This window comes from Pagrus pagrus (genome assembly GCF_965226575.1).
Source record: "Pagrus pagrus genome assembly, chromosome: 12".
NCBI lineage: Eukaryota > Metazoa > Chordata > Actinopteri > Spariformes > Sparidae > Pagrus > Pagrus pagrus.
This window is the reverse complement of record NC_140196.1, coordinates 14943872-14963304: the sequence shown is the minus strand read 5'-3', so window position 1 is coordinate 14963304 and position 19433 is coordinate 14943872. Positions and strand designations below refer to the sequence as shown.

Sequence of the window (19433 nt, the reverse complement as noted above, 5' to 3'; positions counted from 1 at the left end):
AGTACAATTTACATTCACCTTTCTGAAAAATTACTCTGTCAGTTATACCTTGTTTTCTCCATTTGTGTACATTAACTACAGCTACTGTACTTGTGCACAATCTTAGGTTAGTGCTACTTGAGTATTTCTATTTGATGCCACTGTATACTGCATTTCAAAGGGAAATATTGAACTTTTTACTTCGCTACATTTATTTGACAGCTGATTAAGATGATACAAACTAAACATATTGAGACAAAATAATGATGTAACAGATTAAACCAGCCAATTATTTAAGATGTTTTGAATTAGTCCCACCTCAACCAGCGACAATGGTGGAATGCTGCTTAGACATTCATGTATCCATGAAATTAATCAAATGATATCTTATTTAACACTCAAATGGGATATTTTCCTGCTTTATGAGGTCACTTTTACTTTTCGATACTTTCAGTACATTTTGCTCCAATTATTTTATTTACTTTTACTCGAGTAAAATATGAAGTGTAGTTTAGTCGTGTGGCATTGCTAAAAAATATGTCAATGTGAATACATTTTAAAAAAGTTTAAATTAAATTAGATTACTACGGAAGCACTAAAGGGCCATGCATTCATACATTTTATTTCCTCCGTTTCCCCGTGATAACAAGTTAATTTCATTTGTTTTCTCGAGATCTCGAGTTATTATCTCGAAATAACAACTGCCGTTTTCCCGAGATAACGGGATAATTAATTTGAGATCTTGAGAAAACAAAACAATAGTGTAGTAAATTAAATCATTGCAGGAAACATCATTCAGTGTAGCAATGTCAGAGGAGCAGGAGCATATCGATCACCGTGTCACATATCTTTTCAATCAATGCCTGACACAGGCTGAAATAGCATTATGCCTTGCTATTACAGATAATATACACATTAGTGTGCGTAATCTAAAAGGAGGTTAGCAAGGCTTCAGCTACAGTATATCGACGGTGCAATCTAAGTGAGCCTGATGTCATTGTTAACTACAGAGCTGACCAGCTACAAGGTCCCAGGCGTCTCCATAATCTCAGGCTTATCATATCACAGTCATTATCTCGAGATCTCGAAAGTTTCGTTATCTTGAGATCTCGAGAAAATTTGGCAGTTGTTATTTCAAGATAATAACTCGAGATCTAGAGAAAACAAATCAAATTAACTCGTTATCACGGGAAAACGGAGGATATAAAATGCATGAATGCATGACCCTTTAGGGCTTCCGTACATTACTACAGATTTGTGCTTAACTTTGTTTCTCAATTATGACATTTAATGTTAAGTGTTTATTATTCAAGTTTTTTAAACTATGCTCTTTAAATGATTTCAATACTTATTCCGTTAGTTCATGCTATCTATTTTTGATTTGCAGATTTATTGATTAAAAGGGGAGCAATTGTCAATGTTGCACACAAACTGTTTACACAATAATAACTTACACAATAATAAACTGTCACATCCACAGTGATCAGTTGTTGGACTGTTTCCAGCAGCAGAGGGAGATGCAGTTCTGTGTAACAGCTGCCCTCTGGTGGCGCTTCACTAACATACGTTACATTTTCAGAAGCTTCAGTTTGAATCCCACAATGACCAGCATAAAAATATTGATTTTTCTGCATGTTATTATGCTCGAGTCTTGTAAACTGTTTTGATGTGTGATGCTTCTAATTGTTCCATAAGTTTTATTGTGCTTTTTCCTCTTGTTCTTCTAACCTTTAACACCCTTGTAATCTGGATGCTAGATGTAAGCTAGATTTTGACACAGTGGGACACACTTGTCTTAGTGTTTCAAAAATCAGACAGAGATAGAGTCCTGAGTCTGAACCTGAAAACCACAAAACGGTGCACAGTATTTTCACGTTTTTATTTGTGTATTAATCATGGCAATAATAAATAATTCATAAATAACAACCTTGTCATCTGTTTGTTTCCAGAAGTCATTACAGCTGTCTGTTTGCTGATAAGTGTATCAAACGTCATCTGAAAGATAGCTGGTCATATTCTGTTCTGTAAACTTTGAGATTGTACAATTATGTGTGACTTTAAAGTCGTTTTTGTTTACAAATGATACAAAGGACTTTTAAAACCATTTTGAAACAAATGGATAACCGGAGTCAAACTGCTACAATCACTACAATGGGATAATGGGAGGACACAGAAAGAGCTGCTCATCTGTGTGTTAAAGTCAGCTGAGACAGTGTGTTGATTAACAGCTGGAACAGCTGGAGGCGTCAGGAGTGAAATCTCCGGCAGTGGTGTCAGGAAAAAACGGCAGTCTGTGCATTCGTGATCCGCTCTTTGTAGGAGTCCAGGTCCGGGTAAGAGAACTTGAAGACCAGCAGTGCTTCATCCTGATCCGGATCAACACAAATCCTTTCTTTGAAAGCAGGAGTGTGAACTGTTTATGCATCTTTCAGAGAGTTAATGTGGGCGCAGAGTTTCAGTGCAGGTCCCAGTTTAAGGTTCATGGTGCTGACCAGGTGGTCTTCTGTCAGAAGCAGCAGAGCCTGCCCGTCGATTTCCTGTGAGCGAAACACCTCGGCTACATCCTGACCACCTGGAGGAAAGAGAGGATAGTTAGCTCATACCCTCTGTGTGACTGTGTTTAAAGGTGCATGATGTAGTTTTAGGGAAGAAGCTTTAATCAGAAGAGAAAAGATCTTCATTGAATGATTTGTTTTTTTTTAATGCACAAACAAACTCCATTTGTTTTCATGACTGAATAAACTGAATAAACAAACTGACATTAAAGGACAACACAATTTCATACTGTTTTAATTTGTTTATACTGTATGTGGCGGACCCTGCCACCTTTCTAGCTTCAAACAGTGTTCTGTGGACCTTATTTTCCTCTGAGAACAGCCTGCTTATTCAGTTATGGCAAAAATAAATATTTCTGAGTTTGTATTATTACCTCATTTATAATGACTCTGAATTTCTTCTCCAGAACTACAGAGTGCCCCTTGACACAACATACTGTAGTTTCTTACTATGTGAAAAACAGGCCCGCTCCAGATTTAATGGGGCAGTTTAATCAAAGCTAACGCTAATGTCTTGAACATCTGGCAGCATTAATTTGATGCACAGGAGGCGATTCACTGTATGTCCTCGAAGGCAGCAGCAGAAAAGTGTTGTAAGAAACAACCCAACGCTTTTCAAATTCTTGTTTAATGTTGGTGTTTTGTTTGCGATGAGATGTGAAAGCTCAAAGGCAGGAGATATCACCTGGCAGGGAGTTGATGTAAGAAAACACTTGTCCTACGTTCCACTGAGACGGACAGCCGACGTCTTCTTCTCCGTCAGAAACAGTGATTGTTTCTGTCATCGTCTGCTCCTCCTCCCTCTCCTCTTCCTCCTCCTCCCTCTCCTCCTCCTCCTCCTCCTCCCTCTCCTCCTCTCTCTCCTGCTCCCTCTCCCTCTCTCGCACTCTCTCAGCCTGTTTACGGAGCCTGGTTGTCATGGGAACAGGAGGCTCATCTTCCTCCTCTTCCTCCTGGTCTTCCTGGGCCTCGTCTGAGCCAAACAACCCATGAGCCTGTGGAGCACCAGAAGACCATCAGATAAATTGTCTTATTTAAGTCTTTCAAATAACTTTAAACAACTCTTTACTAATTTTGTGAGATCCTATTTTACTTCTATAACTTTGGCCATTTAACCGCCTTCGTCCTTGTTTTTCCGTTTTATTTTACTTTTAAAAGTTTCTTTTAAATTCATCATCATTTTACAGTCAACTCTATTTTTCCTTTCACTATTTTCTTCTGTCTTATATTATTTATTTTTTTTAACTTTATTTCATTGTTTCGTTCTGCTGTTTTATTACAAAGCACTTTTCAGCTCTGTCTATAAAAATGTCATAAATACCCTTGACTAGTAGTGGCAGTAAAAGAGTCACTCTGTAGATACAAATACAGTTTGATTCAGATGAACTGGAAAGAAACATGTTTTTGTTTTCACAGTTGTCTAAGAAGTTGTTTTCAAAGTATGAGTTTACCCAAAAATGGGAAGTCAGTCATCACCCTCATGCCGATGGAAAGTCGTGTGGTTTTGTAGTCCACAAAACATTTCTGGAGCTTCACAGCAAAAAAGAGTTGCAACATTCTCCTAAACAACTGAAGTAGATGGAGACATGGATTACGCCGGACAAGCTGTGTGGAGCCATTTTATGGTTGTTTGTTTTTTGGTTGATGTTTTACATTTTAAAACAAGTCTTTTCCATTGTCATGGGGCTGAGTAGATAACGACTGAGCTTTCATTTTTGGGATGAATCTTATGATCACCAGGATACAAAAAGCAAAAAAATGATTCTGTCACATCTTGCTCAGACTTTCCTCTTTCTGTTTTTTACTTCTGGACTGAACTGAACTTAATTGACTCAAATAAAACAACAAAAAAACACTCGAGCTGAAGGCATTCTGTCTTATTGAAACAGTACAATCCTGAAATTGTGTTCGAGCCCTGAGTCTCCTTCGCTGCTCTGCTCCTGTCAGAGGCAGCTGTTGTTCCCCAGAGAGCAGCTTGTCTCATAGGACCAGTGATCCCTGCAGCACTCCAGCATTTTGATATTTGCAGCAGGTCAGTGATATTAACTGACCTGTCTCAGAAAATGTTCTCTGGAGGCTCCGTTGACTCTGCTGGGCGGTCGTCCTCTCCTGCCCGCCGGCCTGTGACCCCAGCGACCGGCCCTCAGCATGGTGATACGCTTGGTGCAGCTCACACTGAACCTAAACACAGACAAAACATTACATAAGATTTAATGAAGCCCACCGCAGAGAGTCAGGCCATTCGTCTTTGAGCTGATAGCGTGCATCTGGACTGAGGCTGTCCTCTCTTTGATGCCTGGATGGAAAAACCAGGGAGTCATTATACACTTGAGACATTTTCTTATAGCCCAAAAGGAGCTCGATGGATTCCAGATGTCAGACGCCTTGTCTCACCACTACCGAGACAAACATCTCCTTTCTTTTACGTATCTTGTGTGGCAAAGGAAATACCACAAAATACTGATTTTTTTTATCTTTATTTACAGAAGGAAGGATGTTTTATTGAGCTCTTGGCAGCTTCACTGTACTATTATACAGTAAAGTGCTTCATTCAAGGGCACTTTATTGTGATTTCAATCAATCCTGTATGAAGCTGCTTTTTATTCTTGATTCTGATGCTATTTTGAATTTTATTTTGTGTTTTGTGTATTTTGTGCTGTGTGAATATGGTCTATACTTGTCTTTTCATGGGATTTGATATATATATATATATATATATATATATATATATATCAATGCTAGTCCTATACTTTATCCTTAAAAAAAAACTGAAAACACTGTACAGCAGGACTGGTTATTTGCTAGCAGAGTAATCAACTGTAATTTTATTTGATCTATAAAGCAATTGTACATTTTTAGTATGTGGATTGACATTATTTCAGAGAGCCAGACTGATTATTGATGCCCCTTGAACCAGAAATGTGTTGATCACGTCTCGATGTGTGAGTGATTTATTTACCTTCTGACGCACGTCATGGAGCAGAAGCGTTTGGAGCGCAGGAACGTGTGAGCGTAACCTCTGCTGCCACAGAACTCACACTGCAGCACACCTGCCACACTCTCCCCCAGCTCTGCAACTTCACAGGACCAGCTGTTAGTCACACATACACACACATATACACATATACACACACAGCCACACTTCACCTCACCATCTGCTGCGGGGCCGTCGTTTTCCATCTCCGAGTCGGTCGAATCCGACTGGTCAGCATCCAGCGGACTGTCCTCTGCTGCTGCGTCCCCGTTGGTTTGCATCTCCTGACATTCAGGAAGTGAAGCCTGCTGGTCGGCTAACAGCGATGAGGGGACCACCTGCGATAAGAGGTCCATTTAGAAAAGTTTAATCTCACACACTGACATGGGAAGAGTTCTGTGTAGATACAGATGTAGGGTATATTCAAGAAATGAAATGCACAATATGTCATTTTTGCCATTATGGGTCTCTCTATTAAAACAAAACAAGAGATGTTTGCTGAGTGTTGTGGGTGGAAGGTCCGGCGGAGGGGAGAGGCAGAGCTGCTTCTCAGAGCGACTCTGGAGGAGATAGTCTGGTGCAGAGCCAGAAGTTCTGGAGGAATAAACACCTCAAAGCTGAGCTCAGGATAATATTTGAAATCAAACTTACCGGGAATGGCTCCAGGCCCTCTCGGATGACAAAGCCCTCTACGAGGTGTGTAAGGACGTGTGTTGTGAGTATCCTCTCAGGGCTCCCTGGGACACTGGCTGGAGATGAGGGGGGCTGGCTGGGGCCTCGTACTGCCGCGGGCAGGATGGGAGGAGGTAGAGGAGGAGATGGAGGAGGAGGGTTGCTGCTGTTGTTGCTTCTGGGTGTGGTGAGCTGGGACGGCTCTTCCACCACTGGTGACCTGATCACCGAGCGACTGGATATGATGGAGGATGAGCCCATCACTGCTGAACGTAAGGAGGTAGGAAAGATAACAGAGGTGAAAATAAGATTACCAGTTAAACCTGGTTTATTCCAAAATTCCTAATTCTTTATTTTCATAAGTTACCATGGAAATTCATCCCTACAGACTAGCCTGGTTTCAGCTTGTAATTGGGATAATGTGATCAGTAACTATCATCAACCCAGATTACATTTGAAAAAATGTTTAGTTAGTCTGTAGTAACACTGTCAAGAATTACTCGATTACATTTTTGCTTAAATCCTTAAAATATGGCAATTTGAGTATTAGCACACTAAGAAAAACACGTCCGAAATACAGGATTTTCTTAGATAAGCGCTCCGCTTTGTGGCCGACATATTTAGAAACAGAAAGACTTCATTAGTAACACCAACTCTGACGTTGGAGTTTTGTTTTTTAACGATGATTTATAGATAATAAGAGATTTAATTCTATTTTATTTACATTGAAAACAGAAGAAGAACATTTTGAGTCAATTCTAATCTTGTGTATTAAGAGCAAAGTCCTCCTTTCGGCCTTTAAAATAAAAATCAGCGGCAACAAAAACTTACACAAAAGGAAGTGAATCCCACATGTTGTATACTTTGCTTTTCTGAGCTAGCTTTATGGGGTTCATAGGGTTAGAAAGGGTTTTATTGTCCTGTATTCTTCTCTTTTCTATTTCATGATCATGTTTTACCTGAACCATTCTGTTTAGGAGGCCCAGTGAGAGGTTTTGGGGTCCTGTCTCTCTGTGGACTGTGGGAACGTTCATCTTTCCTCCCCTCGGCGCTCAGTCCATTCACTTTGCATGTTTGCCCCGACTGAAATTCAAACCACAACAAACCCTTGATCAAAATGACACGCAGTGAGAACAAGCAAAGCTTACAAAGCTCATCTGCAGCACACTCACCGATGGAGTTTCATTGCGTCTGACCGGATGCACTTTCAGATCAACAGCCACCGTCTGAGGAGGTGGGAGGTTCTGGTAGGGCATCTGGACAAGAGCCTCCGCTACAGGCAGCTCCTGCTCCGTCAGCATCACCCGTCCTGACTGGACGGCCAAAGCCTGGACCGAGTGCAGGGACAGCCTCTGGAGGGAGGCTGGGGGGTTCTGGGGCAGCCTGGGGAGAACCAGAGGTGGTGGAGGAGGTGGAGGCTGGTTCTGCACTTGTGGGAATGAGGTCCGACGCTGCGGAGCGGCCACCAGAGGAGGAGGCTGAGGCTGAACAGTGGCAGCTGGAATTGAGGTCTGAGCTGAAGATGCAAACACGCTGGTGACAGAAGAAGAAGAAGAAGAAGAAGAAGAAGAAAAAGAAGAAGAAGAAGGGGCTTGGTAGTCATTGTTGGTTTGTGACTGATTGCTGGTCAGTCTTTTAATTGAAAGAGGAAGAGGGTTGGAGTTGGTGTCTTGAGGTGCGACTCTAAGGGCGATGGGCTGGAGTTGTCTGTGGTTTGGAGCTCCTCCTGTGGCCTGCTGGACGATGAGCTGGTGGTGCGCCATCCGCTGGCCCGGTGGACAGGACAGCTGCTGCTTGACCAGAGCGTGGGTCTGTACTGGAGAGTAGGCTGTGAGGAGAGCGATGCCGGTTAGACATGAGGAACAAAAACTAACAAATACACAAAACAAGTAAGGTTGTCCTGAAACGAACAACACCTGCACCACTGTCAAGGTACATTAACTAAAAACTTAACATGGCAAAATGAAAAGTAGATTCACATGCACGTTGGTATCCTGGTTTTGTGTCTTCTTTTGATCACATTTGAGATATGACTTTACATTAGAGAAACTTGGACATATCTCTGTTTACATGAACAGTATTCAGGTTTCTGATGTCTGCGTCAGTATGGGTGTTTCTTTAGGCCTCTTTCAGTTATTGCTAGTGATCTTCACTATTTAAACGTGCAGCTACATTCCCGTTTTACACCTTTTCATTCCATCTAGTTCCATTATAGTCTATGGAGTATATCTTTGAATCTCGGCAACTCACACCAAAAACAATCTAGCTGGATAAATAGCTCTATAGGTAAGAGGGGAAAAAAACGTTTTTGATTCTGGGGTGAACTGTCCCTTTATGTCTGAAACACATGGGCTTTCTAGTAATCTTTCCTTTAATCTTCAGTGTTTGAACACATGAGCTCACCTGGGGTTATAATCTGGGGTCCTGAGGCCAGCCGGGTGACATCCGCCGGTCCTGTTTCTGTTGAGGTGTCCGTCAGCTGGTTGGTCTTCAGCGAGCAGACTGACGTCTTAGATAAAGACGTGGCCGGGGTCAGGGCTTGGGACTGAGTGGATGGCTTTAAAATCACACTGTGGGCTGTGGCCAGAGCTCCAGGCAAGTGGGCGCGCAGAGCTAGATTCTGCACCTGAATATATGCAAAAAGAAAGCAACGGTGGTCCCTTTTATGCCATTCTCATTCCTATCATGCACCTTTATAAATGGTTCCTCTCACGTTCACCAAAATCCAAAGCCGCAGTCCTTTTGAAAGATGGCTTGTGCTCAAGGTGCGCAACATCCTGAGCTCTATAAACATTGCAGTCTTGTGGCATGCACGGCTTCATTCTAATTTTGTGCCTGGCAAAGTTTGTACCTGAGAGGAGGTAGGTAAAGAGGAGCAGGAGGTGACAGCAGGGAGGTCTGACTGAACTGCAGCCACCGTGGCTGCAGGGGTGAGAATGAGCTAACAGAAGAAAAGCAAAATGCAGGGAGAGACAGGTGGCAAGTTGGTTAAAAATAAAGTTTTTCAATGTTGTCGGAAAACATAAGAGAACGCAGTCAGTAAAAATAGAAATAGGGCAAATGAGTCATGCGGTTTCAAATACCCGTACGACAAACAGCTTGACGTGTTTGAAAAGGTTTTTACCATCTGAGTGCGAAGGTACATCTGAGCTTGGTTACAGTTGGCCGGTCTGTTTCCCAGGAGCATGGCCTGCTGGGATATGGTGGTTGCAGCACCGGTGGAGCTGGATGTTTGAGTTCGGCCAATCAGCTGGGCCGTCACTTGAGATGCTGGTAAGGTAATCTGGATTCAGATAAAGGGTTTAAAAAGAAAGAAGCTGGGGTTAATATTTGTGTCGAGAGCAGGTCAGACCGATGAGAGCGGTGACCCAGATACTCACTGAGTTTTGGGAAACACCAGCAGGCTGATGAAGCAAACTGCTGCTGGATGATGAAGGTGACTGCCTCTGACAGACTGAAGCCTGAGAAACATTGGAGAGACACCCTATAAGAATTGTCATGGTCGCATTAACAAACTAGAACGGAATATAAATTAATTATTCCCTGAGAAATTAACAAACGTGTTGAAAAATGCCCTATGTTAAAGAAAGTAAGAAAAAGTTTCTGGATCCGTCCCTTTATCCCAAAAACAGTGAATGGGCTCTATTTCGAGCTCGAATCCAAATCATCCGTTTAGTAGTTTTTTGTGTAATCCCGCTGACTAACCAAACAACCAACAAAATACAGACACAGCTGAAAATATGACCTCGCTGGTGGAGGTAATTACAGACACCACCTGACCTGCTGTATGGTGGCCAGACTCTGCAGGTGGGGCGTGTGCTGGTGCTGCTGCAGGGCTGCTGTCTGCAGCATGAGGTGCTGCTGCTGGGCTGCGTACATCTGATGCAGATACTGGGCCGCCATGCTCTGAGGTCTGTGGATGGCGTGCTGGATCACCTGTTAAAATTACGTGACGGACACATCAAGCACCTCACAAAACAACTTCTGTTGGCAGCACAAGGGTTTAAACACATACAAAGAAAAACGACAACATTCCTTTGCTGCCTGTCACTGGTTACCTGTGAGATTTAGAATTGATTTAAAGTTTTTAGTGCTTGTTTTTATAACTTTGACTGGTCTGGCTCCTGCCTATATCTGTGATTCGCTAACTCTTGACCCGTGAATCAAACGTGACCAGGCTTTCGCTGCCCCAGCTATGAACTCCCTGTGTGAGGATCCTGGGCAGACTAACTCTGTATCCTCCTCTTAAATCTCCTCTTAAAACTCACTTTTATCTCAAGGCTTTTTCTTAACTGATGGTATTTATTATTGTTTAAATTATTCTTTATTTTGTTCATATCTAAAGTTGTGGGTCTTATTGTCTTTGCTATATGTTTTTATTGTAAAGCAAAACAATTGCTTACAATTTGTAACTTGTAAATTTGTAACTCTCTACATGTAAAACATTATTTGATGTTTATTTCTTTATTTGATTTGAGTTTTTTAACTGAGGTTATTAAAAATCCTTATAAAAAAACATAGCAATCATTTTAAAGTAGCATATAACTCCTGGTAGACTGAACAAAATATAGACTATACAGTCTGTATTTGAATAGCCTCTATCTTAAATGATCACAGCAGTACAGAGGACTGTCTATATCCTCCACTGCCTTTCTTCAATTTTATTTAAAAATGTACAATCTTTTTTTTTTTGCCTCTAAGAGTATCATCTATCACCTGCCTACCTGTCAAGTCAAACAATGCCTGCAGAGGTCCCAGGTGCTGTCTATTACCTGGAGTCCTTGCCTGTAAAATTAAACAATGCATGCAAAGGTCCCAGGCAAAAAAAACCCCAAAAACCCAGGGGTCCTCAGGCTCTGTCTATTACTTTGACCAGCTGACAGTCAAGTCAAACAATAAAGGCAGAGGTCCCAGGCAGGTGATATCAATTACCTGGATTCACTGCCTTTAAAATCAAACAGTGTATGCAGAGGTCCCGGGCTCTATCTATTACCTGGACTACCTGTCAGTCAAGTCAAACAATGTATGCAACAGTCCCAGGTGCTGCCTATTACCTTAAGTCCCCGCCTGTAAAATAAAACAGTGTATGCAGAGGTCCCAGGCACTGTCTATTACCTGGACCACCTGACAGTCAAGTCAAACAATAAATGAAGAGGTCCAAGGCAGGTGATGTCTATTTCCTGGACTATCTGTCAATCAAGTCAAACAATGTATGCAGCAGTCCAAGGCGCTGTCTATTACCTGGACTTCCTGCCTGTAAAATTAAACAATGTATGCAGAGGTCCCCGGACTCTGTCTATTACCTGGACTGCCTGTCTGTCGGGTGAGATGATGCTGAGGGAAGTGGAGGGCGCCTGGGTGCAAGTGGTGGTGCTGCTGGGGCTGACTGTTGCCATGGTGATGGTTGCTGATGTGGTGGGGGTGGTGGTGGAGGCCACAGTCCTGTTAGTGTCTGCCTGCTTCTCTCCTGGGCTCTGCCTATCCATCTCCCAGGTCACACTCAGATTCAGTAATGAGAAAACTGTGGAGGTAAAAGAGACATTAATTAATTAACAGGAAGTAGTTAAATTAAACAGCTCCGGCTTCAGATCAAGCCAGGTAACGGACCTGTGCTGCTAGCTTGCTCATTTGTTGTTTGGTTAGTAGTTTAATAAACTGCCTCTTTTAGCTTTTAGCCTTTTGATTTGTCCAGAAAAGAGATGCTACAAGCCGGTTGGAGCTATAAATACTGACAGGTGTTAGTCCAATATAAGAAAAACAGCCTGTGTTCACGCTCAGTACGGTTGTACAATCTTGCTTTAATATAACATTGAGCAGATGTTTTTTCCTTTCCTGATTATTCATCAACAGAATAGGTTATACTCATCACACTTTCAGGGCACTGGTTTGAGGAACCTTGATGAAACTCAGTCTGCTATAGGACTATTTTAATTTGTCCATTATTTAAAGATTTTTCTGTGATTTTGTTAAGAAAATATTAATTCATTAAAGAGTTCACTGTGGCATACAATCAGCAAAAGTCAGAAAATCAGCCAAAGTCATGTATTGGCAGTATGCCTGACCGAAATGACACAAATCATTTATTTGTTAATGACAGAGGGCGGACAGTAGCTATAATTTATGCCATTTTAATTCGGCTTGGTTTCAATTTACTATACCCTACTAAAAACATACAAATAAAATTAATATAAAGTCACATAAACCAGGGCAGCACTGAAATACTAGCCATGTTGTTTTCTGTTTTTTTTAACCAATACCTTGGAAAAGTGCATGTTAATAAAAAATAAATAAATAAATAAAATAAACAAACTAAACTTTATGGTCTGCAGGTCACCATGAACTTCTGTTTGACCCTGGTCATTATAATTAGTGATGAACAAACAATAACATCACAACAGGAAGAAAAACACATGGATTTTTCGCATGTTACCTGTGAAATCATTGTTATGAAGACCTAATAAATATCTTCGAAAAGGTAAATCACTACTGATTTATTTCGAAACTGCTCTGTGTGAGGGTCATGTCATGCCACTAACACATCTGTAAAGAGACAAACATCAGACAAAGGTGCCACAGTGGAGGGTTTGTTTATCTCTCAACTGCTGATCAGACAAATACGAGTAAGATATTTTATTTAAGATATTAATTTAATAATCTCACAGAGCTAGTCTTAAAACACTGATATTATTTGCCATATTTCACAAGGCTGGACACTGATGGTCTACACTGCTACAGCAGCTGGAATATTGATTGCTTTTTGCTGCAGAGCCGCTTCTGTCCAATTAAAAACGCCGGCAGAATAAATCCCGATCAACTCTAAACGATAACAAATGAGTCTAATATTAAATACACTGTCTATGGTGTAGGAATCTCCGGATAATAACATTCACCACATCTGGATGTCACCCCTGTCGGTCTGCCCCTCATCGCTCAGACAGCGCTTTATGCATGCACAATCATTCACCTCTTGTCGGCGTTACCTGCCTGTTATTGATAGACATGAGCCATCAGGAACTGACCATACCCCGGCACATTGTCCCAGTCATGAAGCCCACTGATGCGTCAGTTCTGTCTAAAATGGAGATTTAAAAAAAAATCAGACGCTACATAGCAGCAGCAGGCAGTCAAAACAGCCTTGACACAGCACCGCTCGCAGTGCGGGAGGACCTTCCACAGGCGGGGAGTCACCGCATGGAGAGTCCCGGAGATGTTTGACGGGCTCAGATGAGCTGTTATCCGCCTTGACTGACGTCTGATGAAAGGCTTTAAATGTGAGCGTTCAATGCTTTGTGAGGTAAAAGCCCGAGGCTGGACACAAAAAGATGCGACAGGATACAGACAGCTGATATCACAGGAATTAATTAGCTCTATAATATTCCCTCCTATGGGTTTGTTTTCTCCCCATGTTTGTAAACTGTGTCAGAAGAAACAACAATATTAAGTATCAGAACTGGAGCATCTGTATACTGAAAGAGTTATTTAAGAAATAACCTACTTTGGGACACATAGGCCTAATTTATTGTTTGCATAGGCTATGTTTTGTTAAAATAGCCCATACTTTGTGCAAAGTTGGAATGCGAGTCAAATGATTATACTTTTTTGGGTATTTTTCTGATTATATTTTAAAATATGTTTGGTAATCAAAACAGATACACGCATTATAATGATGCAGAAAGAAAGAAAGAAAGAAAGAAAGAAGGAAAGAAAGAAAGAAAGAAAGAAAACCAAAAGTACTTTGGTGTTTTAAATTCCAGTCTCTTTATGTTTCTGTCTCAGTTTCTTTGGGGAAGACAGAAAAAAAAGTAATAGTTTCCCTGGTGCTGGTCATCACGACCTGTCAGGGATGCTCTTTTCACATGGTATTCAAGAAATATACCTAATAAATCTGCGTGAATTACCTGGCACAATGTCTGAACCATCGTTATGTGGCTCTTGAGGGAGCAGCAGAGATTGATTTCATTATTTTATTTGATGTTGCTGTTCACGTGTTAATATGGCCGGGTGTTGCATTGCGTTGAACAAATAAATACAATTAATTAAATTATTGATAATATATAAAGTCATTTCCTCTATGTACACAGCCATCATGCTGTTTGGGGTGGTTCATATCCTCCTTCTTTCTTTTCTCCTGTTTTTCTCTCCATTCTGGCACGACAGCACAAAATATGCTCGTCCACTTCTAAAAATAAACGTAAACAGGAAATGCTTCTGCTTTTGTTACTGGTCAATCTCGCTGTCATTTCCGAACCACAGCACTTGAATGCGCGACATGTCTTGAGGGTCTCTACGATGTCCGAGCTCAGACGTTTGAACTTGAAAGCAGCACTTACCCACACAAGACGTTTCATTTGGTACAGTCGGAATGCAGGCAAATGATATATTTAACTTTCCAGACATGTAAACCATTTTATATTGTTTTGTTACTTTTTATGTTATCTTGAAACATGTGCGGAACAGGTTATGTGAATGTTTTTGTCGTGATATTTGTTTAACATCAGTGTACGTGTGTGTATGTCTGTATACTCAACCCCTAACATTCCGACAATGGACTATTCCGTCGTTAGGCCTTTGCAGTAGGGAGTTGTTTGGCGGACCCCGCAAGTTTTTCTTTACTTTACATGTTATTTTTGTTTCTCTAAAGAAGGACAAATTCATCGTTTTTATCATTGCTTGCCTCGCTGTTTACTCGGTGTGTCGACGGACTAAACAAACACAGTGTTCTGGGCGTGGTACACAACTAGAGAGCCAAAGAAAGAAGGAAGGCATCGGTGACTCGGAGCTGAGCTTATGATGCCGACGTTGCGGGACAGCACCATGTCCCACCCCGGCGAGAATTCACACCAAGTCCGGGTGAAAGCTTATTATAAAGGGTAAGAAATCACTGTTCCTCCCAGCGTGTTATCGATGTTGTTAACAAGCCAACTAGTAGCAGTTTTAGACTTGGAGAGGTGGCTAACGAGTTGGCTAACATTAGCTAACCCAGCTAACGGCTTGCTAATGTTGGGTACCAGGTTTAGGTAAACTTAACCAGGCAGACAGACAGGTGAAACTGTCCAGACGCGCTGTCAGTGTAAAGCCTGGCTTTACGAGAAATGTGTCAGCCAGACGGTGAAGTTGTCAAGCGTGTTAAACTCAGTCAAAGCGAGTTGTTGTTCGTGCTGAAAGCTTTATTCTGACACAGTTTGAAAGCTCAGGAGCTAGTGTGGAGCTCACCTAGCTAACAGTTGCTAGCAGTGGTTGTTAGTTCTGCTATCTTTCACAGGTAGATGATGACGACTTTATCAGCTCATTTGATTTGGTTTACGACAAGCTTGGCATGTTGTTATACAAGACGGATTAGCAAGTTTCCATGGGCAGTTAAGGGAAGTTAACATGCGGGAAGATATTGATGTTATTACATTGAGGGCTGGGCAGTATGAGAACAGGAAAACATGACCATTAGACTTTTTACTGATATCGAAACTCGCACTGTTGAGGAACACCAGATTAAGTTTTATTGTTGATCTCCACTCACCATTTTCAGTTTGTATTTTTTCTCAAATATCCTACAAATACTGATGTATACAGCATATAACTTTAAAGTCTAACTTTACAATCCATCTGTTTCCTCATCTATTTGTATTTCCCATCCATCACCCTTTCTTGAGCTAGGAGTGTTGCAAAATATCGATATCGAGGATGATTGCGATATCTGAAACTGAAATATTGATATCATGTTATTAATACATAGATGATAATATTGTGTGAATAATGTAAAGTTTCCTTAATCATTTACATTTATTTCCATTCTTGCATTGTCATAGTAGGTTGCAGCAATGCACCTTAACACCTGTTGCCACCTGACATGAAACTGTTGAAAGGAGAAGTGTTTGTAACTAGCTAGTTAGCTACATCCACGGTGTGTGTCTACTACTGCCTTACCAAATCATGTTTGATGAGATAACAGATGAGAGTGAGATATCGGGATAAAATCATTACCATGAATTTTTTGGCCACGATGATCGCATAGTGAAAATGTGACATCGTGACAGCCCTGTCTTAAGCCCAACCTGAATCCTAACAAGGGCTGCCACTATTGATTGTACGCACTTTCAATTCATTTGTTGATTTATATCACTTGGGTTATGAAATGTCAAACAAATAGTAGAAGAAGCCCACCACAACTTCCTTAAATAGCATATTGTGTCCGACCAACAGTCTGAAACCCAAAGATTTTGAATTATCTATAATATAAACAAATAAATGCCAATTGGCACATCTGAGAAGCAGAAACTAGAAATTATGTGATATTTTCACTCCATTAAATAGCTGAAATGATTAGTGGATTATCAAAATTGCTGCTGATTAATCTCCTTTTGATTGACTAATCAGATAATTGATTCATTGTTTAATCTCTAGTCCTAACCAGTTGTCTCTTTGGTGCTTCATGTTAACCTAAATTAAACCCTAATCAAGTTTTTGTCACACCAAACCTGGCGGAGGCTTTTTTTAGTTCAGCACTTGGATGTGATAATGGAAATGATTGGTCACCCAGTTACTTTCGGGGCACTCCCTGCCCCACTGTCTCTGCTTGATAGAGCGAGTGATTGGAGCCCTGCAGAGGCTTGAAAAACGTGAAGGGCAAGTCACTTCAGCCAGACCTGTTGTGTTTCTGACTGGCTCTGTGACACACCTCAGGAGCTCTGTAATGTGTGTTGATGATTAGGTGTCATCGCACCAAACAAAGCATTTCAAGTATTTATGAGGTTGCTGCTGAGGAATCTCAGCTATGCTGCCAAAGAGGGAATACTGTGAAATGGTCTCAGTGTTTGGCTATCGGGATGCATTAAGCTAGGATGTCTTAAGTGTTGTTATTGTTTTCTTGCATGAGTTACAAGTGGGAGATTGAAGAGTTAGAAATGCACTAGATCAATATATTGGATTAGTACTGAAAAATCAGGTATCAGCTGCACGTCAGCAGTACTGTTTCTCAACTGTTGTATAAAAATGCAACAATACAATCTTTGTTAATCCTTTAAAACAATATTGACAAAATGTGCACAAGTGATTTTGATAATTGAGTAATTGTCATTTTTCAAGCAAAACTAGTGACAAACAAGCTACATGTTCTCAAATGGCAGGACTTGCTCCTTCTCTTAGTCACATTTAATAGCAAACTGAATACTTTTGGGTTTTGGGCTCTTGGTCAGAGAAGATAAGATATTTAAAGTTGTCACCTGGTGAACCTCAAAGTTCTGATATGGCATTTTTTTCACAATTTCTTGACACGAGTTATCTGAAAAAGCAAACATCAGATTTATCAGTTAAGAATATAATCAGTAGTCGCAGCCCTTGTAAAACATGCAATGCTCGCCACTCTCCACCATGTGACATCAAGCCCAGAGAGTCGGCAGGTTTCCCTGCTGTCCAAACACTACAGCCGCTCATTTCACTGATTGGGCTAGTTCCATTTCTGTGTTTCAAATTGGTAATCAATGAAATAAGCTGTCTCTCTCAATGGCCTTAATCTATATTCTTTCTTTATCTCTACTCTTTTAGTCTCTCTGCTTATCTATTTTCAGGATTGTGTCCTTTGAGTCCGTTCTCTCCTATTTGCATGTCTTTTGTCGGTCAGCTCCAGCATCAGCACCAGCAGACCGGTGTCAGCCTGTAGCAGTCTCAGCCTGTCACTGGCTCGTCTTCATTTTGTTCTCATTCAGGCTGATGGTCAATAGAAAAGGCTGTAAATGCACTGACCACATGATGAGAGACTGACGGTGACGTTGAGTGTAGCAGTGAGGGGACCTATGTGTATAAACATTACACTGTTGTAGAGAAGACTGTACACTGTGTTACAGCCTAATTACAGTTACACTTAAAAATCTGTATAATATTCAAGAATAGTTTTTTCCCCCCACGCGATACAGCAGCTCATTTATACTACTTTAGGTTTACATTTCAGTTATTGAAAACCCTAATCCTTAAAAAACATACATAACTTGCATCATAGCTTTGATGGATTATGTATTGCTTCATAGAATCTTTTGAATGTATTTCAAGTCCTTTAAATCTGTTTTATTATTGGTATATCAGCCATGAGAAGCAGGTAATAATTGGTTTTCCTGCCGAAAAAAAAAAATCTAAATTCGGCATCCCTAGTTTTGGCACTCAAATTTTAATATATTTTTTTTTCAGCCTATTTCTAAACAAAAAGTTACACAGAACTCAAAGTTGTAGCTTATAACAATGTTAAGCTGTTTACACTGTAGCAGATCTTCTCAGAAAAAGTTTTGTAAGCCACTGCCAGTGTATCACCATGTCAGGCCAGAACAAAACATTGTTTTGCAGAGTTGCCAGCACCAACAAACACAGAGCTTCTTCTGTGCCAGATCGACTTCAGGATTCCTGTGCAGTGCATGTTGCTTGGCAGGAAACTGGGATTACACCGGCTCGACGGAGCACTTCAGTTATTTTCCTCTTTTGAAAGGAGTTGCTCGTCTTTTACAAAGACTCTGCCATCTGCATCAGTGCTTCGAGGCTTGGCTTTGTTTAAAATATGGGAAGCGTTCCTTGTCTTGCCATTTACTTTGGCTCTGAAAGCGCCTAAAGCACCGAACCACAAAGTCATACACCCCTCACCCACCTACCCATCCACTAGCACACATCTTTACTCATGATTGTATCACAGATTCTCAGCAGCTGCTAACACACGCAAAGAGTTGGTGTGTGTTACCGAGTCCACAGCTCATACGAGTCTGTGTGTCGTTACGAGTGACCTTGTCTCAGGCTCAGCAGGAGTGAGTTTGGTTGGCTGCGTGGAGAGAGGCTCCCTCCTGTTTAGCACCACAGGTGGGCCGTGTTGCCTGGAGACCACAGCATCCTGCAGTCTGTGTTTCATTTACCCTGACCTTACCGGGGGTGCAGTGGCAGGGTTCAGGTGTTTTTGTTGGATTGGGGGTGTTTAGGTGGCTGTAACTTCAACTCAAGCAGTAAAAACATTAGTGTGTATACGTGCGAGCATGTGATTCTGGATATCCGAGCGTGTGCATGTTGGCTGTGTGAAGGTGTTGCGGAGGCCATGCCCATGCGTGGCAGCGATGACAGAGAGATGGATGGTCTGAGGTGCTCATGTAAGCCCAGAGAGGCGCCCAGGCCCTTCTTCCTGCTTGAGCGCTCACCAGTGACGAATGGCTTCATACTGGGCAGATGGGGCTGCTGAGTCCTACTCACGGCAGTTCAGACGCCAGGGGCACAGGCCAGCACTCCTCCTCCTC

At 41.5% G+C, this 19433-nt stretch overlaps 2 protein-coding genes across 2 annotated transcripts in view; one reads left to right on the top strand and one right to left on the bottom strand.

The window, feature by feature from the left end:
* Window positions 1-1852: 1852 nt before the first annotated feature.
* Window positions 1853-13246, bottom strand: LOC311266053 (polyhomeotic homolog 3). Its single transcript, XM_084368237.1, has 16 exons — window positions 13165-13246; window positions 11484-11701; window positions 9961-10116; window positions 9561-9641; window positions 9305-9463; window positions 9032-9121; window positions 8584-8806; window positions 7353-8008; window positions 7140-7263; window positions 6160-6446; window positions 5687-5846; window positions 5494-5605; window positions 4586-4715; window positions 3389-3529; window positions 3220-3343; window positions 1853-2551 (listed from the first exon to the last, which is right to left on the bottom strand). Exons 2-16 carry the CDS (start codon window positions 11664-11666, stop codon window positions 2397-2399), a joined length of 2781 nt encoding a protein of 926 aa, XP_084224363.1. The 5' UTR covers window positions 11667-11701; window positions 13165-13246; the 3' UTR covers window positions 1853-2396.
* Window positions 13247-14577: 1331 nt separating this feature from the next.
* Window positions 14578-19433, top strand: part of prkci (protein kinase C, iota) — a 33529-nt gene continuing 28673 nt past the window's right edge. The window contains exon 1 of the mRNA XM_084369696.1: window positions 14578-15050. Coding sequence (XP_084225822.1) covers window positions 14968-15050 — 83 coding nt within the window. The 5' untranslated portion in view covers window positions 14578-14967. The remainder of the gene's footprint in view (window positions 15051-19433) is intronic.